The sequence below is a fragment of the Lissotriton helveticus genome, chromosome 9 (assembly GCF_964261635.1).
Source record: "Lissotriton helveticus chromosome 9, aLisHel1.1, whole genome shotgun sequence".
NCBI lineage: Eukaryota > Metazoa > Chordata > Amphibia > Caudata > Salamandridae > Lissotriton > Lissotriton helveticus.
In genome coordinates, this window is record NC_136070.1 from 423,569,754 (window position 1) to 423,597,721 (window position 27,968).

The 27,968-nt window shown below is 41.3% G+C and overlaps 1 protein-coding gene across 5 annotated transcripts in view; it reads right to left on the reverse strand.

The window, feature by feature from the left end:
• Positions 1 to 27,968, reverse strand: part of MOK (MOK protein kinase) — an 830,279-nt gene that overhangs the window by 324,752 nt on the left and 477,559 nt on the right. For 3 of the 5 annotated variants that reach the window (XM_078660202.1, XM_078660201.1, XM_078660205.1), the window contains exon 10: positions 21,723 to 21,837. In XM_078660202.1, coding sequence (XP_078516328.1) covers positions 21,723 to 21,837 — 115 coding nt within the window. Of the gene's footprint in view, positions 1 to 6,511; positions 8,026 to 8,103; positions 8,308 to 16,481; positions 17,162 to 21,722; positions 21,838 to 27,968 lie in introns of those variants that run through there. The other 2 variants (XM_078660203.1, XM_078660204.1) reach the window with 2 other exon arrangements.

Here is a 27,968-nt window from a genome sequence, read left to right on the forward strand (position 1 = left end):
AAGAGGAGGGAGATGGGAGCCCTGAAACAACTTGAACACAATCTCCTGGTACTGGAGGGAGACCTGGGTCCAGAGTTAGAATACTCTACTCTTCGACCGTTGGAACTATTGAGAGCCAAATACCATGAGTTGGCGCAGAATGGGGCATGGACACAAATACAGGCTTCACTACATAGATTGTACGACACAGGTGATAAAGACGCAAGCTACTAGCTTAGCTGGGCAGGAGAGAAGCAGACGTTAGATGGGTGTTGAGGGTGGTGGGGTTTAAAGGTGAAAGTTACAATACCGCTGTTTCCATAGCAAAGACGTTTGCACACTATTATGAGGAATTCTATACAGCCCAACCCCTCCATGATGCACCAACGACTGCGTGTTACTTGGCAACTGTTGATACCCCATGCTAGACATGGAGGACTGCATGGCGCTTAAAGCGGAAATAGCGCAGGGTAAGGTCCATTCCGCCACGGCAAACATCAGGTCCAATAAGACACCAGGACCAATGAGCTCACAGCGGAATTCTTCAAGCCATATGTGGGGCTGCTTTGACCTCATTTATTAAACATGTTCCTAGACGCTGGAAGGAAGGGTTGTCTGCCGCCAGATCTTCGAAGGGCAGTCATAATGGTAATCCAGTTATAAACCCCAGGCGCGAAATCAAACAGGCCAACTTTTTTGAGTATTTTCCCCACCTCTGTCCAGCTGCTTATGTCTCTGTTGTTTTTCCATGAGAAACTAAAAACTATGTAATTAAGATATATTTTCAGTAATATTGCGCTTCTAAAAGCTTTCTTCATGACCGACTACTATTTATGCATAAGGTGAAACTCTGTTATGTTCCTTATAGGTACCCTAATATTTCCACAGGTAGTCACCTAACCTTTCACCTACATTCTCCCTACCATTACACTACATAACCGTTCTTAGTACTGACCTTTTACCTAGTTACAGTAATGTCCAGAGATGACATGGGGTTTTCTCTGAAAAGCTTAAGCCTCATTCATTATGCATGAGGATTCTTGGAATCACAGCAGCGCAGCAGGCCTACCATCTCTTGTATAATAACTATGTATAAGGGTCATTCCTTCCGTCATCCCAGTCCGACATGACACAGTGAGGTATATCTCCAGGGGGTATCATTTTGGGTCTACACCATCTCTTGCTAAGGTAGTCTGAGGAGAAAAGGACTTCCATGCCGACACACTGACAGGAGACGCTGAGGCTACTGCATGCAGACACTCCAGCTCGCAGTGGTCTGACATCCCTTGTGGGGTGTCCATCTCGAGACCAAGATGGGTCCCACAGTCTCTCACTTCAGGTAATGGGATTGGCTTTATCCTAGAGGGATTCTTGGCTTTACATCAACATACATGCTAGGTAGATTTAGGGACATCTAGTTAGGGACGCATCGTAGGAATACGCATTTTACTGTCATATATTTTTTATACTTACCTGTATTCATTATTTTAGCACAATGGTAGAAATCTACCATCCTTTTACTCTGTAGTGCTTATTATCACTTATATCTGTTACTGTCTAATGGTTGTTTCAGCAAACCTATTTAACACTAGAATGACGATGGTTCAATAAATGCTTATTGAGAAACATTTCCACTGTTTATTCTTGTATCTCTCTGAGACGAAGTGAGCACGAGTGACTGAGAAAAAAGTGCCACTGTTTCCACGATTCTATGGGATCAGGGTTGTCAAGTTCGATGGTTGCCAAGACTATTCTCTCCTTGGTAAGAGGAGTTTCTAGTAGCATTGTGAGCTAGCTGGTAAACAGGCTAACATATTTGTTACGGGTGTCCAGAATCAGCCTGACTCCAATCCTACAATATATTTTGTCTAAACGCGCAGATCCTATATAAGTAAGTAAATAAGTAAATCTTTATTGCTCAGTTAATTAAAACCATTGCAATCAGTAACATGTAATACATTAAATACCAATTAATCTGGTGCCGCCCTTTTTGTAAATAATATTATTAAAGAATGATGTAAAAAACATTAAAACAAGTTTCATGAGACTAAAAAATGCTTTGTGGAAAGTTTAAGCTTCATTACCGCTGTACATAGATTAAGGTTAGAAAAAGTCATTATATGGCCTAAAGAGTCTATGTTAAAATACTTGTGACTGCATGATCTTGGGGCAGGTTTAAGCTGCACTGTCGGGTTGGAATGACACTTGGAAGATAGGATTTCGAGGGAGTCTTATGGCTCGTTGCAGACGGCTTCCGCTGTTTTTTTGCGTACAGACTTGCGTTGGGGTGATTGTTCCTTATCCATGCTGAACGAGTAATTAGATTTTATTTGCCGTTTGGATTTGGTTCGTCCAGTCCCTCCCTTCTGTTCTGTTTTTTTTTTCGCTTTTTCCAGAAATTTTACAAAAGGGCTTGCTAATTGGATGTTTTTGCCATCAAACCATGCTTTGATATAGGTTTATAGGAACTACACGACAACTCTTCACTGAATATATCTAATTGATGTTTTGTTATATGTTATGTTATGTTAATTTTTATTTCTATAGCGCACGGCTACTCCAATGGAGCTGCACCTCTTTCCAGTTGTAGTTCTGTGTATGCTTTCTGCACATTTATGTACCTGCTGTTTTGTACAGTGCTTCAAATGCTTAGTGACCAGACCAGCATTGTATAAACATTTTAATACAATAAAGAGCCCCGCACCCAGTGCTTCATTTAACATTCCTGTGGACGTTTGTAAAGTCCACAAAAAGCTAAAACAATACTTCAAATACAGAATCCCGACTTCTAGAGAGTGCATTATGTTTATTTGATGAGTTCCAGGCATGGGTCCTTGGAAATATTTTCGAACAGGTATACCTTTCACGTAGATTGCCTCCACTTCTTATATCCAGATTGACACTTCCATAAATCCAATTGGCTGATTCCATTTTGCTCCCAGAATTAAAAACGAACATCAGAAAGGTCTGCCTGACATCCTACCCAGCTGCTGGCTTCCTATTTAATTGCTAAATTGTTGGACTCATTATGCCCCCAAGGTAGAGGAACATAAGTATTTTAGCCATCCACAAAAGTGAATGACTTCTAAAATGTTAGCCATATAATGTTATGCCTTCCCTCCACAAGAGTTAGCTCGTGCGCTTCCTGCACCTGAGCTGAATGCTTGTTCCTGAAAGGACTTGTACAGCCTGGCTGCTATTAGGTCAACATCAGAGGAACTCACAAGCGGAAGTTCTTTCTTCGTGGTTTGGAATATATAATATTCAGGTGAGGATGTTGATGGTTGGATTGCTAAGGTCCTTGTGCCATGCACTGCCAAAGCTCTAGCTTTTCCTTTAAAGATTAGAGGATTTTCAGTTACCTCCAGACACTTTATCAGACTATTGGTATTTTAGGTTCTGCCATTGAGCTCAGGCCTTGGGTATTTTTTATCAATATGTTCAACAATATGTTCAACAATATGTTCAATTTCTCCTCATCCTTAACACCTCGGAAGATAAGGGAATGGACACTGTATTTTTATCCTTACAGTTGACAAAAGTTGGAAGCACCTAACCGAAGGACTGATCTGATACAGATTTATATTTAGAGGGGCTTGTAGAAGACTTGCATACTCTGACTTGAAAAACACAACAGGGGCCCCCTGAGACAAGGATAATACCCTAACAGGGAAATTACTTTCTTGGAAAAAGTCGCGCACCGGGCACAGTGCTAAATATACATTTAGTAGTGCTTACACCATACATCTGATTTTCGTTTACATAACACAAGACTTCATATTTTTTTATAAAGAAAATATATATGTTTTTATGTAGTTATTTCTTATCCATTTTATATTATTTTGTATGATAGATTATTTCACATTTTTCTCAATAAATTATTTCACATTATAAAAACAACAAACAAACATTTATATAATAATTTCATCACAAGTATTTCAATGTCTCTATCTTTCCATATCTATTTAGAAAACCACAGTTCTCAAATGGTATGTATTGACCTCAGGAACTAAAAAGCTCTACTTTTGTAGATGGAGATAGTGCAAAAAATCGTGTTAAATTAAGGGTCAACAAAGCCTTTCATGTTGTTCTGCAGAAGTGGCCCGCCTGCACCGGATGTCATCATCAATTGCTCTCACCAAAGTCCCAAACAACCATAGAGATTAAGAGGCCACTTGTCAATACGCAGATACTACTAGAATATCTAGAGAATTGATTTTATAATTACCAGAGCCTAAAGAAGTATTTAAAGATCTTCATACTAAACACGAAAAACATTAGTTACCTGTTGAAGAAAACTAAGTGGATTAATTTTTGGCAAAAAAAGACTCATCCAATGAGACATCCATAAGACATCGTTTGAATATTGCGTTGATTGATGAACTGCCCTTAAAATAGCATGCTTTATTTCTCAAACCCGGGAAATATATGCAAATGATTTATCGCCAGCCTGAGAAAGAATTATAAAACTGCAAAGTACCATAGAATAGTTGAGCCAAACTTTGGTGTGAATACCCAGAGGAAGGCTGCCGCCGAAACGCGTTGGTGCAATTCAACATCTTTAAACCAGTATTGTGGCTCAACTGGATTTATATTTTGTGTTAAAATAGCCAATACTTTGGTCTGTCTAATGTATACAAAATACCAACATGAAAGGCTTTGTTGACCCTTAATTTAACACGATTTTTTGCCCTATCTCCATCTACAAAAGTAGAGCGTTTTAGTTCCTTAGGTCAATACATACCATTTGAGAACTGTGGTTTTCTAAATAGATAGGGAAAGATAGAGACATTGAAATACTTGTGATGAAATTGTTATGTAAATGTTTGTTTGTTGTTTTTATAATGTGAAATAATTTATTGAGAAAAATGTGAAATAATCTATCATACAAAATAATATAAAATGGATAAGAAATAACTAAATAAAAACATATATATTTTCTTTATAAAAAAAATATGAAGTCTTGTGTTATGTAAACAAAAATCAGATGTATGGTATAAGCACTACTAAATGTATATTTAGCACTGTGCCCGGTGCGCGACTTTTTCCAAGAAAGAAGACTTGCATACTCCTGCCTAGTGTGCATTCAGGGTTCCGGAAAGGACTAAGTGGAAGAGTTGTAATTTTTCTGGGTACTGCAGTGCTCGAATAACCAAGCAAGGATACATGATGCCTCTGCAGCTCCTAAGGAAATAGAGCGCCAAAAAAGACCTTGAAAAGACACTATGAAGAAGATCTAGGACATATAGATAACATTTTGTGAGATCTGCATATCTCTTTGCTCATGCTAACCTTAAATTTGTGTATTTTTTTTAACAAATGTGTTGAAGAAAATTGTACAATACCCAATAACATGCAATACAATGAGAGGCCATATATGAAAGGTAGAGAATCGTAACAGCAATACACATGCAGTACATCCAATTCCCTCATGTCTTGCTGAAAAATAAATGTTTTAATTTTTTTTGCGGACACTAGGCACAATTGCACTGTTCTTAAAACTGCTGCCAATAAATTTCAAACTGACACAGCAGTTCTTAAAGAAGAACGCTTCAGCATTTTAGATCTGCAAAATCTGGTAACCCTGGAGTCTTCTTACGTATGTGATGCCTTCACTCTAGCTGGAAGATGTAACTTCTCAATAAGATGTACTGCAAAATTAAGACTCTATAATGGCAATATCAGAGGCTGGTATATTACATACTCTCTTTAATGTGCTATTTCCGAAGCACATCCAAGGACCTTACAGCCTAATAAGAATAATAACTCTACAAATGTCCTCTCTAGGCCATTTTACCGCCTTGTTTTAACATTCTACCACTTTTGCTTGTTGTCTTCAGTTAAATATGTGCTAACTTCTTCTGCTTATTTTTTGAAGTAGTTTATGAGGGTTTCGGCAGGCACCAGACGTCCTCTGCTTCATTCCATCCAGTAAAGGAGTCTTCCTACCCATGTGAGATGTCGAGTGTTTCATCATGGAGCTGGAGGCACCTTGTTCCACCTCTTCTAAGTGTCCTCTACTGCACTAGAGACAATTCTTCAGATAGTGGCCTACAGACTATCACGATGCCAGCACCACAGGTAATGTAAGCTACCACAGTGTAGAGGGTAGGATGATAAATCACCCTTTACCAAATCACCCAATTTTGGAATCCATGTAGTTGTGGGATAGCCCATGCATAAGATTCTCACAGAAACATAATTCTGGAAAAATATCCCATGTACCAGAATCAGAATGGTGCAGTGCCTAACAAAATCAAAACAGGGCATATGTCTGTCATTAGAAAAGGGTAAACTGAAGGGTGAGATGCTTACAGAATGTAGGCGGAAGGGGGCGAAATAACAATATCTACTACTTGGAACCACAGTGGCACCTATCACAAGGCTGCAGAGCTGGCCCTCAAGTCAGTAACCGAAAAGAAGCAGCTTCTTCTTCATTGCACTGAATTTTGCTTTTTAAGCTGATAAATTAAACATTCCTGTCCTATGTTGACAATAATTCCAAACGTTAGAAAGTTTACATACAGGAGGATTAGAAACATTTTCAACATTTATTTTTCCACACAAGCAAATTGCAAATGAACATATTTCAGATTTTAAAAAAAACAATTTCTGATGTATGTATAATTACAGAACGAATAAAAGTATTTCTGATGCAGCCTAAAAGGAAACATGGATGTATTCGGCTCTATAAACGTAACAGAACATAACATAGGAATTCACTGTGAATGTTGTCAATAAGGTTCAATGACATACAGCATGTCAGTATAAATGAAGGCTTGCAGTAAAGACAAACTGTCCCACTTTGTCAGTGTTCTACATATTCAATTTCTGCAGCAACCATATACCGGGATCTTAAATATGAAGTACCACATTCTGACCATCACATCTGACAATATTTACTTGTGAACAGTGTTAACTGTGCCTTTCAAGAAGAGTGGCACCCAATCAAAACGGCATGAATTAGAAGCTTTGGAGCAACAGCTGACAGGAAACATATCATATCAAATCAAAGAATAAGTCATGATGGGAAATTCTAAAAGCAACAGATCCAGTTTTGGTTACAACATTTTGAATAATTGTACAGAAAAAGTTTTATGGTTTATTGAAAATTCAATATTTAAAATCTAAAACAAACATACTTTGAGCAAAGTCAAATTAAACAAACTCGAGTCATAAATAACATAATATGAAATACCATTATCCACTTATTTTGATATTCAATACAAAACAAAAAAATACAAAAATGTTTAATTGGAATTATTGTACAAAATGCCACAGTAGAAAACACAATTGGTAGTTTACAAAAAACACCGATTTTAAAAAACAAAATGTTCAAGAGCTTTATGTAAAGTGCATTTTTATGTGCTTCAAAATTAAGGAGTCTTTCTTTATGTCTTAAAGAATATTATGTAGATTTGGTGTCAAGCTTTTGCTTGGACTTTTCAGTCTTCAATCTGGAGCACCATAATATGTATTATTCTCACATATTCAAAGCAAATGTTAAATTTAGCTGAAAAAGGCCAGTAATCCAACCATCATCCAACCTATTCCCCTCTCATCATCTAGCTTGCATATATTCATACTTCCCCATTATGCCACTTCCAAGTTTTAAGAATTCAAAAGGGAGTGAGATATATTTTAAGGAAGTGTACATGTAGAGCAGATGGACCAAATCCTCATATTTCATGCAGCTAGGTATTAATCATTTTTTGCAGTGAGTCTGTAGGTACATTTTATATGTGCACGACTTTCAAGCAGATATTTTTTCCTCGAACCACAGTTACGAACTCTGCAAAGTTTCAACTTGCACTTTGTATTGGTAACCGCTCCCACAATTTTCTTATGTTCATATATTTGGTGTGATACCATGGAAGACGGAATTGCTTCATAATAGTGGTTGAGTCAGCACGTTTCTCGGTTGTCCATATTCATTTGGTAATGACATTTTTTTTAACGTTCAGCTTAGAATCGACCCTCTTTCCTCGGTAGGGAAGGCAAATAGAATTTTTGTAGGGAAGGCTGTGTGTCCTGCAGGATATCCGACTGTTAAAGAAATTACACATGTTCAGATTCATGCAAGAAAAAACCGTAAATTTAGAGAGTAAAGTAAAAGCCTAATACCTTGTTGTTCATCTCTAAATACTTCATGGTTTGCAGTACGGGAAGTTTTCCAATTGGCGCAGGCGTAGGAAAAACCGATTGATATTTAACAGGGGGATAAGATGTGAACTTTTTTACTCCATTGTTATTCACTTTTGGCTGCTCCACTGGGAAAATAGGAACGTTGTGTCTTAGTACAGCCTCTTTCACTGGATTCAGGTTTTGCTTTAAAATAAAGATTTGTTTGTTTGCAATCAATATTTCTCCACACATAGTTTTCAATTTAGGTCTAAATATCTTTCAAATGTGACCACAAACTTGGAAACATATACGTTTTATACAGAGTTGCCTTTCTTAAGCAAATATCTGTTTTTGTTAAAACTTTGCAACCTGTAATGAGATCAATTATCCTCTTTGCCAATGGCTGATGGGAGCCAATATTGAGAAACAGAAGGCAAATATACTAAAATGTTAGCCCGCTTATACAATTTACGAACATATACATACATAGTAACAAAAGAATTCTTGGCCCATCAACCTAGCTCATATGCCTGTATTTCTCAATACAACGGTGTATATTTGCTCTTGTTTTGTCCTCCTTAGCGCACAACCGACATTTACATGCACGTGTCCCAAGCCATCTAAAACCTTGATTGTATTTCAACCTCTACAACACAATTCAAAAGTGACCGAAATGCTTGAATCAATGCTTCTGAAGAACTACACCTCAACCACGTTATCAATAGGACTTTCCATCAAAATAATATTCCCTTGGCTTTACTTCCAAGTGGCAGCAAATCTCTTTTCAAGCCTCAGAGTACAGACCTCTGCTCAAGAACCTTATTTCCTAAACTGGCTGCACTATTTTATATTTTTCAAATATATGTTACAATTGGCTCTATAAAAAAAGCAAACAACATGGGGGACACTAGGCAGCCCAGCTTGATATCTCTGGCAAGTTCAAGAACCCCAGAGAGATGATTATTGATAATTATATTTTCTTCTGAGTGGCAACAGAGAGAAAGTGGGAGAGAGTGAATAAACTCAGGAAGCAAAGTTACAACAATCCAAAATGTCCAAGTCACAAGGTCAAATGCCTTCCCGGAGTTTAATAAAGTGACAGCAGCCGCAACACTAGATTTTTAGGCGAAATCCATTGCATCTGCTAGAAAGTGTGTATTGGCTATATTTAATCACCGAGGATAAACTAGCTTGTGTACCTGTGCTGCCATGCAGTTGGTGCTGATTCTGGATAGGATTTTATGAGCTCTATTTTAGCATGGCGATAGGGTGATAGGCTCAAGTTCAATTGCCTGTTTAACTTTCTTTGAAAAGCGTACTAAGAAGGATTTGAAAAAGATGGGACGAACGTTATGACTGAATAAATTAGTATTATATAATAAGGCTAAATTAGAGAAAATCGTAATTGTATTTGAGTGGTACACACAATGTACCACCACTGCTGCTGAAAGGTGCGCAACATACACAAGCATTACGCAAGGTTTGCTGGAAAGGCTGCAGTCTACATTTCCACGGGAAGTACAATTTTTATTTTTTAATGGTATACAATAAACCCCATGCGGTTTATAGAGAAGACTTTAGCTTAGAGGATTACAATATCTGCTCTAACAAAAGAAGTGCGTCCATTGTTATTAAAAAAAACATACAAATCGAATGTGAAATATTCTGTTGAAGATAGGTTAAAATTATATTGCTAACCTAAAAGGTCCCAAAAGGCACCACTTTAGAGTAACTATGCAAATCGACCAATGCCAATTCATAGTTCATTACCTCACAAATAAAATTACATCATAGATTAATCTGATATGACATCACTATGTATATCATCAAAGATATGACAAACGTCATTGCAAGTCTTCTGTCTGTGAAAAGTAAAGAAATGTCTTGTTTTATTGTGCAGTTCATAATTTAATACCCAGCTTCTTCAGAACTGACTTTACCTTAAGGAATAAAGGGAATGGCAATTGAGGGAGCCATATTGGCCTGAGCTCAAGTACACCGCTATGAAAATTACCCTTGTTATCTGATCCGTAACGTCACTGGCAAAAAGACAAAGTTTTTTCTATTAAGGTTCAGATTCGTACTTTCTCTGCCCAGTGCTGCTGGAAATCCGAGCTCAATGAAGGGTATATTTCATGTCTACCATAATTGAAGAAGACTGGCTGACTAGCCGGAAAAAAAACGTAGTTGGATTATTCAGAACTATCTTTTTATTATGGATATAATAGACATATGGCATAAAATGATTAAGTCTTCAACAATGCTGGAGTGAAGAATACAGTCAGAGCTGGTTCTAGAAAAGAATGCACCCTAAGAGCAAACACGCGAATGGTGGTGCGACTTCAAGTGTCTCACAAAGGAATGGTGAGAGTTGCATCTTCTTTACCAGAAGCTGGAGTTTCACACAAGCTTCTTCTATCAAATAACCAGTAGTACATACGCCAACTAGGTGGGAAGAGTGTTATGGAAAATCAATCTCTCTAGGCGCTCAACTGAATGTCTCCAATCACCAACCTCCAGCTCTGTTCTTCAAAGAGTCAAAAACATAGTACCCCTCTGTTCCTCGCTAATCAATTGGTAAAAGCACTCCAGCCTGAAGAGACTACATGGGCTTGAGCTCAGATCTTAGTTTTTGCTAGGGACGTGACTGTTGTAACTCAGATCTTCTGAATGCAGGCTCTCACAGTCAATCAATCAATCAATCATGACACTTGTATAGGGCACTACTCACCCGGAAGGGTCTTAAGGCGCTTGGAGGAAGGGGTTCGCTACTGCTCGAACAGCCAGGTCTTGAGTTGTCTCCTGAAGGCGAGGTGGTCTTGGGTCAGCCGAAGGTGGATGGGGAGGGAGTTCCATGTCTTGGCCGCCAGGTAAGAGAAGGATCTGCCTCCGGCGGTGGCTCTTCGGATGCGTGGAACGGCGGCGAGGGCGAGGCTGGCAGATCGCAGCTGGCGGGTGGGCGCGTGGAAGGTCAGGCGGTCGTTGAGGTACTTAGGGCCCAGGTCGTGGAGAGACTTGTGTGCGTGGGTGAGGAGCCTGTACGTGATCCTCTTGTTGACGGGGAGCCAGTGCAGGTCCCTCAGGTGGCCGGAGATGTGGCTGCGTCGGGGGATGTCCAGGATGAGTCGGGGGGAGGCGTTCTGGATGCGTTGGAGTCTTTTCTGTAGCTTGGCTGTGGTTCCGGCGTAGAGGGTGTTTCCGTAGTCCAGTCGGCTGGTTACGAGGGCCTGGGTGACCGTCTTCCTGGTTTCGATCGGGATCCATCGGAAGATCTTGCGGAGCATGCGGAGGGTGTGAAAGCATGAAGAGGAGACGGCGTTGACTTGTCTGGTCATCGGGAGGGAGGAGTCCAGGATGAAGCCCAGGTTGCGTGCGTGCGTGGTCTGTTGGCTTGGGGGCGGTGCCCAGGGCTGGGGGCCACCAGGAGTCGTCCCAGGCGGAGGGTGATGGACCCAGGATGAGGACTTCCGTCTTGTCTGAGTTCAGTTTCAGACGGCTGTTCTTCATCCACTCGGCGACGTCTTTCATCCCTTCGTGGAGGCTCGTTCTGGCGGTGTCGGGGTCTCTGGTGAGGGAGAGGATCAGCTGGGTGTCGTCGGCGTAGGAGATTATGTTGAGGTTGTGTTGGCGTGCGATGGTAGCGAGAGGTTTCATGTAGACGTTGAAGAGGGTGGGGCTGAGTGATGATCCTTGCGGGACGCCGCAGATGACTTCGGTGGCCTCGGAACGAAACGGGGGAAGGCGGACTCCCTGTGTTCTTCCGGCGAGGAACGAGATGATCCACTTCAGTGCCTTCTCCTGGATGCATGTGTTGTTGAGGCGTTGGACTAGGGTGCGGTGGCAGACGGTGTCGAACGCTGCGGAGAGGTCTAGGAGGATGAGTGCCGCTGTTTCCCCGTTGTCGAGCAGGGCTCGGATGTCGTCGGTGGCTGCAATGAGGGCGGTCTCGGTGCTGTGATTGGCTCTGAAACCGGACTGCGAGGGGTCGAGGGATCCGTTCGTCTCGAGGAAGGCGGCAAGGTGTCTGTTGGCGATCTTCTCGATGACTTTGGCAGGAAAAGGGAGGAGCGAGATGGGGCGGAAGCTTTTGAGGTCGGTGGGGTCCGCCGTCGGTTTCTTCAGTAGGGCGCTGAGCTCGGCATGCTTCCAGCTCTCCGGGAAGGTGGCGGTGTCGAAGGAGGTGTTGATGACGTCTCGGAGTTGGGGTGCGATGGTGGAGTCGGCCTTGTTGAAGATGTGGTGGGGGCAGGGGTCAGTCGGAGATCCGGAGTGGATGGTGTTCATCGTGCGGGCTGTGTCTTCGGTGGTCACCGTGATCCAGGTGCAGAGGGTGGCGGTGGGGTGCGTTGGTTCGCCGGTCGGGTGCGAGGATGGTGCGCCGAAGCTGTTGTGGATGTCGGCAATCTTGCGGTGGAAGAACGAGGCGAGGGAGTCGCAGAGATCTTGTGAAGGGGTGATGTCGTTGTTGCCGGTGCTGGAGAACTCCTTGACGATGCTGAAGAATTCCTTGCTGTCGTGGGCGTTGTTGTCCAGTCGATCCTTCAGTGATTTCTTCTTGGTGGTGCGGATGAGCTGGTGGTGCTTGCGGGTGGCGTATTTGAGGGCTGTCATGTTGTCAGTGGTCTGGTCGAGGAGCCAGGCTTTCTCAAGGGTGCAGCAGGTCTTCTTGGAGTCCTTGAGTTCGTCGATGAACAAGGGGGCCTTCTTGCTTCTGGGTTTGCTGGGAGGGTTCTACAGTGGTGCGAGGTCGTCGGCGCAGGCGGTCAGCCACTGTGTGAAGTTGCGGGCTGCTTCGTTGGGATTTGGTGTGCTGGCAGGTGGGTTCTGTCTGAGGAAGGTGGTGAGCAGGTCGGCGGTGATCTTGCTCCAGTTTCTGTGAGGAACCTGTTGCGGGTGGTGGTGGGTAGTGGTTTTCCTGAAGCTGAAGTGGACGCAGCTGTGGTCGGTCCAGTGAAGTCCGGTGGAGTGGCTGAAGGTGATGTGCTTGCTGGATGAGAAGACGGTCGCCATCTTGAAGCAGAGCAGTCTCCTGAACTGACCATGACTTACTTGCTGTAACAAATGAGGCACTAAACAACCCCTTCGCTATCACAGTTAAAAGTTTTTTTTTTTTAATGCAGAAAGGGATTTATAGGCAGGAGAATAAGGAGCATTTAAGAAAGAACCAAAGCAAAAGTTGTGCCAAAAACATCTGAAATGATTGAGGTGGCAGGGTTAGCCTTTTGCAACTTCTCTGATGGAGAAATACTTAATTCCTTAACTTCATGTGGAGACTTGAAGGAGCATGAAGCTGCTGGAACCTGAGGTGAATGCTCCTGTTTTAATGCAAGTAGGCATGAACAGGCATATTAGATGACCCATGGAATCATCCTTCCAAGCACTTGAATACATTAATATCCGATCATGGGTGTAGAACTTTATAAAATATCTACTTGTCCAAGGGATGTGATACTTCCAAAGTGTACTTGCCTTGCAAGAAATCCACTTGTTCCTTTTAGTGCCATGCAGGGTGCTGGTAAATTAAGGGAGAATTTCATGATATAAACACACTAATAATAGCTTATTTGAGCATGTCAGGACTTGTGTTTTATCCAGGTCTAAATTCCAACAAGATTCTGACTATGCCACTTTGTGTAAAACGATATATGCTACTAATATGTGTTCAGTGGAGCAGAACTCCTCCAAGGAATTATGCACAATCATGAGTGGGCCCTTCTTCCTGCACCTGGATTTACCCAGTACGAGAACAACGGACGCCATTTCATCAGCCTGTAAAAATAGCATTCGGCACAGGCTGCACTGCAGCTTGCACCCGTTTTCCTACTCCCTGCTGAACCATCAGCCATGGCACGTGTTACAGTCCCTGACACACTACACTCTCTCCTGCCCACCCCACCCTCACCACCACCATGCCTACCCTCTTCACCACCCTCCCTTCTGTCCCTTACACCGCAGCGCCCTGCTGGAGTTTTTGACCTGCCTAGAGCAGGTGGTAAGTGTGAGCAACAATACACACAGAAAAGGAAATACTGAGAGCAATTCTGCCTACTTATTCAAGGAATGCATCAAACATGTTTTATGAAATGTTGCCTCTGAGAAATCATATTCAAAGTAGCAGAAATGTTTTGGAAAACCTTTTTGTAAGTTGCCTTTTTTGTGTACATTTTAATTGGAAAGGAATTAACAGTCTTTCTTTCATGTTTCTGTATGTATTCACACATAATCAGGAACATTATAGATATCTTCACATTTCTACATTTTGTAAACATTTGTACATGTTTTTATGCTGGAACCACTCTTAGTGATGGCAGATGAGCTCATGGCTTGCTGAATTGCCTTAGAGCACTCACCTTAATAGTAAAGGCTTCTGTAATAATGAATCATATATTAAAGTTTCAACAACATATACATATGAGTACACATCTTGCTTTAGTGACAAGCAATGCTCTTCCATAGATCAAAGATTCATCTTGTGGGACTGTAAACTGGCAGCCAAAAAAGTTTGTGCTGCGGTTGTTGGGTCTGCTCGTTCCAGTGGGCAAAACAAACGAACTCTTGGTCATGTTATTTTGTTCACTGGAACAAGAAGGCTCAACCACAATAGTCGTGGACCTTAACAATGTACCCTGAGCATCAGAAATTCCTTTCACACCACTGGCAGATGCAAACGCCAAAAGCGCACAAAAATTGAAAATTCATCTAAGACTATATGTGCAACTTAAAAAGAGGAGCCACGTCTAAGCAACTGATTGAATAAGGTCTCAATGCTTAATTGACATACATTGTGTTCAAAGAGTTTAAATCTTACTAAAAGGTGGAAAGTGTTCAACGCACACAAAAAGCTTGGGTTTTCTACTAGAAAATAACTCTCTTTGGGCCGGATGTAGGTAGCCTAATACCGGTCGGTAACAGCCGAAATTACCAAATTTCGGCCGTTACCGACCAGTATTAGGCTTGTGAGATGTAGGAGGCCAAATTGAAAGATTCGGTAATTTACCGAATCAGTAATTTAAGGAATCGGTAAATTACCGAATCCTTAAGATACCGAATCGGTAATTTACGGAATCCTGAATGTAGGGAGTACTCAAGTGAGTGTATTCCTCATTTAAGGATTCGTTATTTACCACCAACTACAAGTTGGTGGTAAATATCGAAAACCTTTAAAGAAAAAAACAATTTTGTGCTTTTTTAACTGTGCCATGTGGCAGACATACATGCCCTTAGGGCATGTATGTGTGCCACATGTGCACACATGCACGATTCAGGGGTGCAACAGGGTGTCAAAGTGACACCCTGCTACCCTTGCATGTGTTCCCCCTTTTACCGAATCGGTATTTACCCCCTGTTGCACCCCTGAAATTGATCTCTGCACATATGTTGCACACACACATGCCCTAAGGGCATGTGTGTGCGCAACATGAAACTTTGAAAAACGCACAAAAGTGAATTTTTCAAAGTTTTTGCAAATTAACATGAAGTTCAACTTCATGGTAATTTGCTACTCCTATTAGCGAAATCGCTAATTTTTTAACTTTCATGAATTGTATTTAGGGAATCTCAATTTGGGATTCCTTAAATGCAATTGCAATTTAAGGAATCGCAATTTAGAGATTCCTTAAATTGCGATTTTTGCATTTGGGATGATGCATCCCAAATGCAAAAATAGCGGTGACAAAGGGGCGGATTCTGAGAATCTGCCCGTTTGTGACTGGTTTTTGGTTTGATGCATATGCCTGCAAATACCTACATCCCATTTACCGATTCTGAAATACCGAATCGGTAAAATTCTGTATTTTAGAATCGGTAAATCTGGATTACCTACATCTGGCCCTTTATCTTTTATGCTCTTAGCAACTTTTAATTTTGCAGTGCCACAATCTAGCACGTCTCATCTCTGTATTTAGGCAAAGTTATTTTTATGAACTAAATTCTTGATCCTTTAACATCTACTATTCATGTACATCAACACTCATGTTCATAACTTAGTTAAGGTACAGTCTCCTTAACACTTATAATTACAAGTATCCCAACCTTTTAGTACAGTGAGAACTTCAGAGGAGTGAAATGTAATTTTATGTTAAAGTATACCAATATTTATCAAGAATGGATAGGAACTGATGTTAAGTTGAAATATATGTATATCCAAAGACATGTTCTAGCCCGAAGGCAGGCTAGAATTAACCGTGTGCACTTTTCAATGTACCCATCACAAACAGCTTACATTCTATACTTTGTCTTTGTTTTATTACAGAAAGGTTGGTATTGCCTTCCATGCTCCTTGTTTTCTCCCTTCAAAATGGCCCATTTCAAATTCATGAATCCTTTAAAGTTCATATCCCATTTTTCAAATATAATTACTCTTCCTTTTGTCCAGTCCAACGCAAGAGTCACACAAAGCTAGCATTGATAACGTTCATTCAGTTTTTGCACCCTTTTATTTTTCCTCAAACAACGACAGTTAAGATTTTAAGTTAAGATTTTAAATGTATTGTAATATATATTCCATCAGAGATTCTATGCGTCACAGATTTCCAACCTTGGTATAATTTTGTGTTGGAGAGACATTTGTAGCTTGCGTCCTTTTAAGTTCACTTCTCTGCAAACTCCTATTCTCCTCTGTAATATATATTTACATGTTTTAGTATGTAGTGTAACAGCTGTACAATTAAAAACATTGCTGCAACAGTTGCTATTTAAAATAGCATTTGTATGAATTATCCCTACACTGTTAGGTAAATTTAACTCTACAACTGTACTTCTCCTTCAGGTTTCTTCCTAACAAGTCCACGCATTTATCCTTAAATAGCCAGTTTGTAAAATTGTGAACACCCTCTTTATGTAATTAAGGTCTTATTTAATAACATTATCTAAGTTGCACAGCCTTACAATTTCCTTATATCCTACTGCTCTTATGCATAAACAGATCCAATATACTGTGTATTCATTCAGTTGTTATTCCCATATTTTTCGGTACTGTGTGAATTTGAAAAAGTAGATTGCGCTCCGTTCATTTTCTTACTTGCCCTTTTTGAAACACCACCAGCAAACACAGGTAATCCTACAGAGGAACGTATAGTATATTATTAACATGGCTTTCAGGCAGTTTACATTTTAATTCAGACCATGGAGTACTGCTGAAAAACAAATGAATGATAAAGTGGAAAGATAAAGGTCACACAAAAGTCCTCCCGGTTTTTATGAAACCCCTGATATAATTACTGAATGATGAACATTTAACAATGGGGAGCAACACTGAAATCTGTTATAGCTAGGTTTCTGCTTTATGTCCCTGTTACCCATTTCAAAGTTTTCTGAACTATAACGCTGGCATTTACAAAGAAAAAACATCATGTTAATGTGCATTTCAATGCAATGGTGGACAGTGTCTGCTAACCTGGGCAGAGCAAAATTGGAAACCTTTTCAGAAATATAACTATCTGGTGGGGGGGGGGGCAGTTTCAGAATCCCTCACTTCAGGAAGCAATATTTAGTAAAGCATTGATGGCTTTTGGATGTTTGATACCATTTAATATACTATGAAGAGGCCACTCTGTATGGCCTATTCACAAACTGCACTTTGTAGTAAGTTTAGTAGTACTACAAAGAACTGCTCACATACTACAAAATGCTATTCACAAACATGCAATTTTAGCAAAAGTTATACCCCTAACACTATAAATCATATACTCTTATTTTGATAGCAGAAGTCCCTTTTATTGACTCTACTAATCTTATTACTTTTTTCTTTCTTTATATACAACTTTTTTTCCGTTAGGCGTGTTTACAGTCTATACAAAAAACCTTACTAACATTTCATGTCTCAATTATTTGCACGCAAATATATACACCGCACAATATTTACAATTGACAAATAAGTACAAATTTATACATATATTCAAGTGTTCAAATCACAAACAAAAACATATTATTCCAAATATTGATCCTGTGTCATTTCTTCTGAGTAAAGTCCTACTTTATTGCCAGTTCTACACTGTTTATTACTAGGCAAATCCTAATTTTTGGTCCTGTTAGAGTTAAGAGTCTGTTCTTTATAAGAATCTCTGTGGGCTCAGACAATCAGTCTCCTCATGTTTAATTCACCATCATCTTTAGGAATGTATTATGCTCTAATCCTCTATAAGTGTTGCCAACGCGTTTCGACCTCTGTATTTGTGGACCTCTTAATATGTGTGAGGTCTTCCTCAGGGCATAATCAATGTAGTGTAGGACAGATTTCAATTTCACTTACTGTTGGAAATAAGAAGGTGGTAAACTTTCTGGTCTTATCTTTCTTAACACGGAGTGTTGACTCTTGTTCGAATCTGATGGAATGGATCTTATCTTTGCTTCTGTATTCAGCCGCTCTCTCTCTTTGTTTGTGAAGGAGTCTGTGTGTCTGTATGAGTATGACGCGGCTCCTTCTCTCCGCTCCCGGTTTCTTTCTTGTGCTTCAGACGGGCTTTTTCCTTCGCCAGTGATGAACGACAAACACTGGCAAATATTGTGCGGTGTATATATTTGCGTGCAAAGAATTGAGACATGAAATGTTAGTAAGGTTTTGTGTATAGACTGTAAACACAACGCTCAGAATTTTCTTTCAAATCCTCAGAAAAAGTCGCAGCACTCAGGAGGGTACGGGTAACCACATTTTATTTCATGTGCAGGAGCTACACAGACGAGTTTTGGCGTGCTGCCTTCGACAGGATTATTCACATTTATTCTTTGTGGTCTTTCAGTCGATGTCCCCCAGGAACATGATGCTATTTCTTATCCTACCAAATTTATTCTTTGTTGGTATCCTTACAAATCTTTTCATGCACTTGATGCTTGTAACAGTGGGGCAAATCCGATTTCTTCTTTATTCGGAGCCTCGAGTCACTCCTCCATTCCGTGTTGGTAAAGTTTAACCCCACGGAATGGAGGAGTGACCACAAAGAATACATGTGAATAATCCTGTGAGAATTTACGGAGAGTTGACAAAGAGACACATGGTTCTGAGGAGAATTCCTTTGCTACAGGAATTCGAAACGCATCGACCACGTTTTCTATAGGCTAATCAAGTCAAATTATTTGGACATAAAAGTTTTGAGTTCTACATTTTCTGATGGCCTATTATAAATGATATAAATTGTGTTTATGGAATCCATGTAATGTAGCTTTTTTTGAATACTAGATTGATGCTGAGATTGTTACCCTTAGGTGGGTTTCTAATGAGTATAAGAAATGGTATGATTGAATGTATGAATGTGTTGATTCCCTAGTATGAATGTTACTACACTTGGAAGTTTGAGGAGAGAATGAGGTGTAAAGATATGCTGATTTATATGTGATGTCGTTTTTTGTGGGGTTTTGTAAAGTGATTTTTATGTGAAAACAAAGTAGTTTGAAAAAATGTAAATTAAGGTGAATGAAAATACCTTTGAAATCAATACATAAAATCAAACCGAAAAGGAGTCTAGTCGGATGGCATGATTTCTAAAGGCTGTCCGAATCCAGCATCATTATTGGTGGTTCCGAAACGCGGCCCATAGCGATGTACGGTTCTGCTCCGTACAACTCGGTCATTCCAAATGCCGTCGGGTTCGGATTGGGATATTCCTAATGTCTAGCTCACATCGTACTCGGTCGATCAGAAACCTTTCTGATTAGGTCGGAAAGACACGTCCCTGATCCGATTCGGAAGGAGCAAATGCCGTTAGGAGGCCTTCCAAACCGCATCAGAATTGGGCCCTAAGTGTGAAGTAGTGACTTTACACTTTTAAATCCTCAGCAGACTCCCCATCTGGTTTTGAGGGGATAGAGTCATGCAAGTCTGCACCTAGTAGTAAATGTACCCATTTAGAAATGGTGAAGAGTAAAAAAGTGTTAAGTTAGGAACAGCGGGGACAAGGTCTTGAGACTTGCTGCGTTACCTTCCAGTAGATTATTCACACCACTTCTATAGGGCCAGTGATGGTGACCACCACGTGGTAGGGAAGTGTCCCTGAAGGTCATGCCTCAGTACCTCACCAAAAGGAAGGGTGACCCCACTCAATAGCAGAGACTCTATATTTACCTCATGGTGATGAAACTGAACATCTCTTTTGGGGTCAGAACATCCTTGCTCTGCTTGCATGCCAGGATGATTTGGGAGGACTTTGAATCAATAGTAGCACAGATTGTAGACTTACTGTACATTAAATAGCTAAGAAAGCAGTTTAAAGCCCCACTACTAGAAGAGCTAAATATAAAGAAAACATATAAAAAGCACATATCTTGCAAACCATCTCTAGACACTGTTCGACCATTCATAGATTGTCAAAGTTGGTAAAAACGTAAGATAGTTTTAATCCTATTTCTTTCAAGCATCGTGGTCTTGTCACATAAAATTGCTTACGACATTTGTAAGCATGGGCTTTTCAGTTTTCAAACTATATTTCGATTAAAGTGTGTAGACATAGATAAGTGTTCCCAGCCCCATTACTGGTACCATGGAGTGCAGCCATAGCTTAGTGTATTTTGCTCCTGCTGGGCGATGAAGATGTGAAGTGTGTTCCAGACAAGAAAACTACAGCTTTGTCCGTACGAAAGGGCGAGTTACATTGGTGGACGATGCGCGAGAAAAGTGGATGTAATGGTGGGGTGTAATGAACTTTTACTTTTTTAGTAAAGTTTAATTTTCTAAGAATTCAAACTCTTATGGTTGTTCTAGCTTGTAATAGACTAAATAAAAATAACATGCATACTCTTTCAGAACACCAGACATTCCGACTGAAGACGACAGTGGTACAATGGGATCAGAACTTTGGTTTAATGGTGCCATTGCCATATGAGGGAGTCTGCACAACTCCAACAGCTGAGTTACTTAATGTTATATAAAGCACGTTCACATGTTACTTAGGCCCTCAGTGCTTTTCTTGCAGACTTATGTGTTTGGTTACAACACGCCACCTGACCTGTGGGATTAATTGTGAATAGACCTTGCCCAGATTAGTGGTGGTTGTGTTGTAAAGAATGCTGGATTTTTCTTGCTGTTGTGTTACCAAAGGAACGAGGGGGGGAGGAGTAAGGTGAGGGGGCTGTACACTGCGACTTGCCCAAGGGCGTAGGCTTACTATCAATAGCAGAGCCAGTGAGTGACAACACCAGGGCCATGGGGTGTGATAGGGCCATGGCTTCCCACCTTGAAAATCTTTTTACTATCTACAAGGGTCTAGGGGTCATATTTTACTTGTGTGCATAAGGGCCTATAGCACCCCTTGCTATACCCACGCCTGTTCTGATGCTATTTTGAAAGAAGACCATTTGCACCCATATCTTGCGTGAGCAACTAGATATATAACTTTACCCTTTGTAGAGCCTCATGATCCATATAACTGATAGAAAACATGACACTATCGCATTTTTGATTTAGGTTTTTAAAATATATTTGTAGTTTGATTTCATAACATCTGTCAGGCTTGTGTTAACCCTTTTCCTTGATGTTATTACGGGTGCTTCTATAACCAATATGCATGTAGCAAAATATTTAGCAGTATGTGAGCCCCACAAAGGAGCTCCTATCCTCATCCAAAATATCTAAATATAATGTAGAGACATAGGGAAAGTCTTGCTACAGGCCCCGTTTGGCGAAACTTTACCTGCCTTCGACTTTGCCTTGCAATACGCATGAGATAGTTCATTGATCCAGCAGTTCCAGAGTTTTCCACAGCTCCTATTTTTCTGTGCATTGGAAAAACCTGTTTCTCTAATGCTCTAAAAGAGAAAAAAAAAATGAAATTATTTTAATTTGTGAAAACAGCTATATATAGACCGTCAATTAAATACTGTAGACCACATAAACATTGCTGCTCTACTCCCTTATCACCCAGAACATGTGAAAGCCCAGGAGCACTATCAGTTAAAGTTAACTCCTATACAAAAAGGGCGCAAATGGAGTTTGCACTATTTTTGCAACTACTCAAATAATAAATGCCAACTTACACATTTGAAAAGTGAGACAAAATGTGCTTGCTTGTTCCTTGTTATTTACTAACCATGGATATTGCAAAATAGGCTAGCTCGGTTTTTTACCTAGTGCACATCTTTATGCAATAAAACCTTGCCTAAGTTTGCGGAATGGCTTATACAATCCTGAATATGTCAACAGCAAAATATTATGTGAAGTGGATTTCCAATGTTTTTGGCAGCAGTTCAAAACTATGCTGGAATGGCCCACGCTTTCTCACTTCTGGCCAGATTCAATCATTGTAAAAATACATAGTCATCCAAGGTCTTTATGTACTTACAATTGAGAGTTCTTTAAACCTATACATAACGTATTTAACACTTTTGCAATATAACATATGCTACACTGTGACGCAATATTTCGCAACCATTGGTCAGCAAGAACAGGAGGAAAATGAAAATAAATGATGCAAAACTCACAGAAGAAACTCTGGGGTCTCTTACGATGTCGGGCGGATCGCCATAGCCCGCATAGCGGTGGCCATACGCCCGACATCAACTTCCGCCAGCCTCCCATTTCCCTCCACCATATTATGATGGCGGGGGTACCGCGACAGACGGGAAGACCGTCTGCCGCTTTTCCACCCGGTCGATGAGTCGACCAGGCGGAAAAGGGCTGAATATGGTGGCAGTGTCTGCTAGACACCGCCATCCATATTACTATGCATGTGGGATTCAGCCTTTCTGTGGCGCCGTTGCAGCCCCAGTAAGGCATGCAGATTTCGGTTTGGGGGCCCGTTGTGGGCCCCCAGGATGTTGGGGGGCTGGGGGAGCAGATGAGGGGTACCTATCATACCCCCTGCATTTGCATGAACAGTGTGCAGCCACAGCATTGTGGCGGGCGGTGCTGTGTGCACCGCCCGCCACAATGATGTGGATAGGGGATGCCACCGCCATGGTGGCGGTGGCATCCTAATTGCCGGTGCGGGACCACGCACCCCTGACGGCCCATCTCAGCACCGCTAGGGTGGCGGGCGGACTTAAGTTCGCCCGCCATCCTAATAGGCCCCTATGTTTCGAGTAAATGATTTTAGAAAAATAGCCAGGTTAAGAGAAAGGTAGAGTGTGAGAAGGAGTTCAACAAAATAAAGGACTGCTGTTAAGCTGCAATAGTCCAGCTGATAAATGTAGTGTGGTATACCATTTCTACTCTATAAATGCATTCCTTTGTTATTTTTAAGGATTCCCAGAAAACATTTATGATCTGATTGGAAGTTGAGTCGTAATTGAAAATCTTCAGATTTCTGGAGGAAGTGCTAAATCCGGAAAATATTTGACTTTCATTCAAGGACCACTACTGTGGTATCCTAGTCTTCCCTCGACTACCCCAACACTGCTCCAAAGTATTGCTTACAAGGCCCACTACTGAAGCAGTCTATCTTTTCCCTCTTTTGCTTCAATACCATGTCTAGGTAGGTACGTTTATTAGCTTCAACTCCATACATCTCACCCTTCTGTGGGATAATTGATCGCCACTACTAATTGATTTTTCTACATCCAGAAAAATGCCACTACTTGCCAGATTATTGTATAACTGCAATACGTCCTCACCTGAACAGTCTGATACCCGTAACACAATGATGTACCCAAAGCCAACATGTAGCATTTCCCGTTTCTGAACTAGCAGACGTAACTAACAGCCATGCACTCCCATTCAAAATACAAGGTTTAGCACTCAGCTTTCTGCACCTCATACTCTAGCCACATTCCTCACTGCCTAGTACTCAGTCACAGTTCCCTCACTCCCATTTAAATAACCCTGTCTCTATCCTTTAAACCAAAACTCATCATATTCAAAAAGTACCCTAAACCCCTTGAAGCCTTACCACACTCCTCCCAATTGTAGATTTTCAAATGTTTGCACATAGCTGCTTGGATGTCCACAGCTCTTCTCCCCCCTCAACCATTAAGGGTGAGAACCAATCTCACTTTGCATGAGGTTGAACTCCTGCATATTATTCCATGCCACCCCCCCCAACCCTTGCCCCTGCTCTCACAACCCTTAGTTCTCTTAATAATACTCTATATAAAAAACAGATACACAAACACATATAGTTCCCAGGTACATTGCTCCAAAGCTTAACACAACCTGTCTTCGACCCCTGCCTCTCCTTCAGCCATCTCACTCACGCACTCCATTGTTACACATCCGAGACCACCAATACCGCCAACCTTTTCCACTCGTCGGGTTAGGAGGATCCGCTTACTCCCTCATTCAGTAGTGACTTAAAAAATACAACAATATCCCACCACTTACTTATTACCACCATTTCATATTCAATTCAATCAGTCTCCTACATCATTACCTTCAGCCACTTTATACTCTATCATGTTTACTTACTTCACTACATGACAGTTATTCCATAGCCTGCAACCTTCTACTATGCTCTCAAATCAACAGCTATACATCTACAGCGATACCACAAAGCTCTCAAGGTGAACACTCATCCTCCCCACCTCCAACAACAAACACACAGCATCCAGACTCCAGAGACACAAAGAAAACAAAGTTGCTTACCACACTCTGTGAATTTCTTTTCCTCTTCCCTGCCTTTACAATATCATGGCAAAACTACACACAGCCATCACTCAAAACACTAACCATTCTAAACCCTCATGTATTCGCAAAAGGATACATCATACTCTCCCTACTAAATTAATCAGGCGAAAAACTAGTAACTCTCCTTGAGCAAGAAAGAGGACAATCTAAAAGCACTGACTGTACTTCAGTCCTAACTTCTGCAGCCTCAATCCTTACAGATGTTTCTCACCCAAATTAACTAATGCATAAGACCAAGACGTACTCCAACCTCTTTCCCTAACTAATACCATCTCTTCCCGCACAACACCATGCTTACCTAAACAGAATACTGATCGATGCATGATGTATAAGATAAAAGAACGGAAATAGCCACAACCTAATAAATTACCCAAAACCAGACCTACTATTCATTACTAGAACACGGCTAGGAAATGACCTGCCATTATTATGTCATGATGCAGTCTCACTAGGATACTGAAACCAAAAACACCCAAAACAGAATATCCAAAGTAAAACCACAGGCGAATTTGCAATGATATTCAAGTAACCAGTTGTGGCCACCTAGACTGAAAACTTCAGGCTTCAGATTGCTATTCACTACAAGAAAGAAGCAACGTTACCACCACTTTCTCCTGCGTATTTCTAGAACTATCCCAGCCACCACCAAGTAACATATTTTTAACTGATATCTTTCTAGATGTGTATTCATCAAAAACCCTACACAGTTCATTTTCAGTGCCTTGAACATCTGGTTTGACAAACCACAAATGCCATAACCACCATTGTCATCTTGGAAGGACACCACATCCATCCGTTCATATCTGGTCCGATTGACACAGCAGACATACACTAGACGATAGCTTCAGAAATTCAGAATCAGTCACCACAAAAACATTTAACCTTGTTCACTAGAGCAATCCCCATCTAATTTATTTCACTTATAATATCCCACCTAGGACCACAAACAACTCTCTATGAAGCTTGACAACCTACAGGCAATGGATTAACTCAACATGGAAGAACTACAAGCTCACCTAAAGACAAGTTCATCTGGGCGAGCCTTTAAAAAAATCTCCTCCCTGGCTTGAAAACTATTAAACGCTACTAGAATTGCACGTGGTTTTTTATCTCTGGGATTCACCCTGAATGGGAATCGATGGGCCCTTTCGACCTCCCTATCCCAATCCCATCTCTCAGATTGCGGCATAACAGATTTTAACAATGCAACTATAAAACCTCGTGTATCAGAGCCCTCCTTTCCTTCTTCAATTTGCAAAAATCTTAAATTGTTTCTACGGGCTCTGTTTTCAATATCCGTCAGTTTCCAATTAATATCTTGTTTAGTTGCTAGATGTGTTTCAATAGTTTTCCGCTGTTGGCCCATCTCATCTTCCAATGAAGATATACGTGCTTCAGCTTCAGTTGCTCTAGTAAGAAATTCATTATGTGACTTAACCAGCCTCCTGACCGAATTTTGTAATTTCTTGCAAGAGTTTTGAACCTTCATGCTGTCCTCTCGGTTCTCCTCCCTATGTAACATCATGGTCTGATATATCAGATCTAATGATATATCCTCAGAGCACTCTCCATCTTTATTGCCATTGACTGTGTCTCCTAAATACAGCTCTTTATCATTTTTATCCAGTCTAAGCCTTCGAACAGTGCTTGCACCAGCGGACTCTTTATCCATATTCTCCCCCGGGCTACTGTTAGGACTACAGCCAAATTCTTCATCCCTCACATCGTCCGGGCCCTCATCCTCCATACTCATTCGATTTGCATACAACTCGACCAAGCTTTCCGATGAAGACATAGAATGCTCCGATAAAGAAAAGAAATCCGCAGAATCATTGTCTCCAGCCATTAAGTGAGTCGCCTCGACACAGCCTGCTTTCTCATGTATCCCTTCACATAGAAGCCCTTTGTTCACCTGTGCCTGTGCCTGTGTTTGCGCCTGTGTTTGTGCAGCCGCTCCTGTTACATTCAAATCTGCACCGGTGTTCGCAGAAGTATTAGAATCTGCCACAGACCCATTCTCACTTCCCACCGCCACCGCCACCGCTATTAAACTCGGAGCCTGGCTAACGTCAGAAGCCTTTTCTCCGGACCCAGTTGTCGAAGCCTCCATTTCTGCAGCAGCTGCTCGTGTAGTATTTGAATCACACAAGTTTTGGGAAACAATTGAATCGCCCGCTTTTGTCTTCAAAGCACTGAACATTTGAGGTATCTTTTTGCGCACACTTAACTCCCCCTCTCTCCCCTTTGATTGCGCCAGCACTGCACTGCTCGTACTCACTGTAGGAGACGGGGGGGGGGGGAGTTCCTCCAACAATGTCAGTCTCAGTTGTATTCACTGCCGTGGCCTCTGGCGTTTTCCCTGGCGTTTTCCCTGCCGCTTCAGTTATAGCGCCTTGTCCTCGCGCTCTCCTTCCCTTCGGCCGCATCTCATCTAATCTGGAAGCAGCAGCTCTCTCTGCGTTTAACACCGCAGCCCCAGACTCCGTGATGTCGAAAGCCGCTCTGTCCTGCTGCAAGCGGGAAACCGCCTTCCACCAGGTGCGCAGAGTTTGAAATCTAATCCGGGGCAGCAGCCGAATGCTGTGTGCTCGCTGACCAAGCCGCTGAAAGAACCACTGCCACGCCCAGGTAGATACTACTCCTTGTACCATCCTAGGAATCCAGTGCAACAGCTACAAAAGCTACAAAAAACTATTTTGAAACTATTTTAAAGGATTTTTAAACTCTCAATCTACAGTATTTTCTCGCCGTATTGTCTATTTCGTGGGGTCCGGCAGGAGCAACAAACTCAAACGTCCGACTCGGACGCCATCTTGCCCCCCATTCAGATAAAAAATGCAAAGGTCTTGACTGTGAATTTTTTGTTAGGCCTGATTTGTGTAAGCAGTCTGTGGAATTACGGTGGCAGTTTCGACAGCTTATAGCTCAGTTTCAAAGCAAGGGTGCGCTGGCTTACCTGATGTTCCCTGCAAAACTTAAGGTTACGCACAAGGAACGCACTAGATTTTTTACCACTGAGTCTGCCGCCAAAGAATTTCTGCTTTCAATCTGATATTGGGATATGAGTTGCAAAATGGTTAAATAATTTTGCTTGTCTGGATTTATACTACTGGTAGTGCTATCAGCAGTATTGATTAGTACTTTCTTACACTAATGTTTAACAGTTTTGGATTTTTTTTTTGGGTTATCTCGCCGGCAGTATTGATCGGTTGTTCATTATAGTGTTGTGAAAATACTGTTGGGGGACGGCAGGGGAGGGGGGACAAACTTTTCATCTCAGGACCATTGGTCCCAAAGCCTCAGCGAAGGGGGGGGGGGT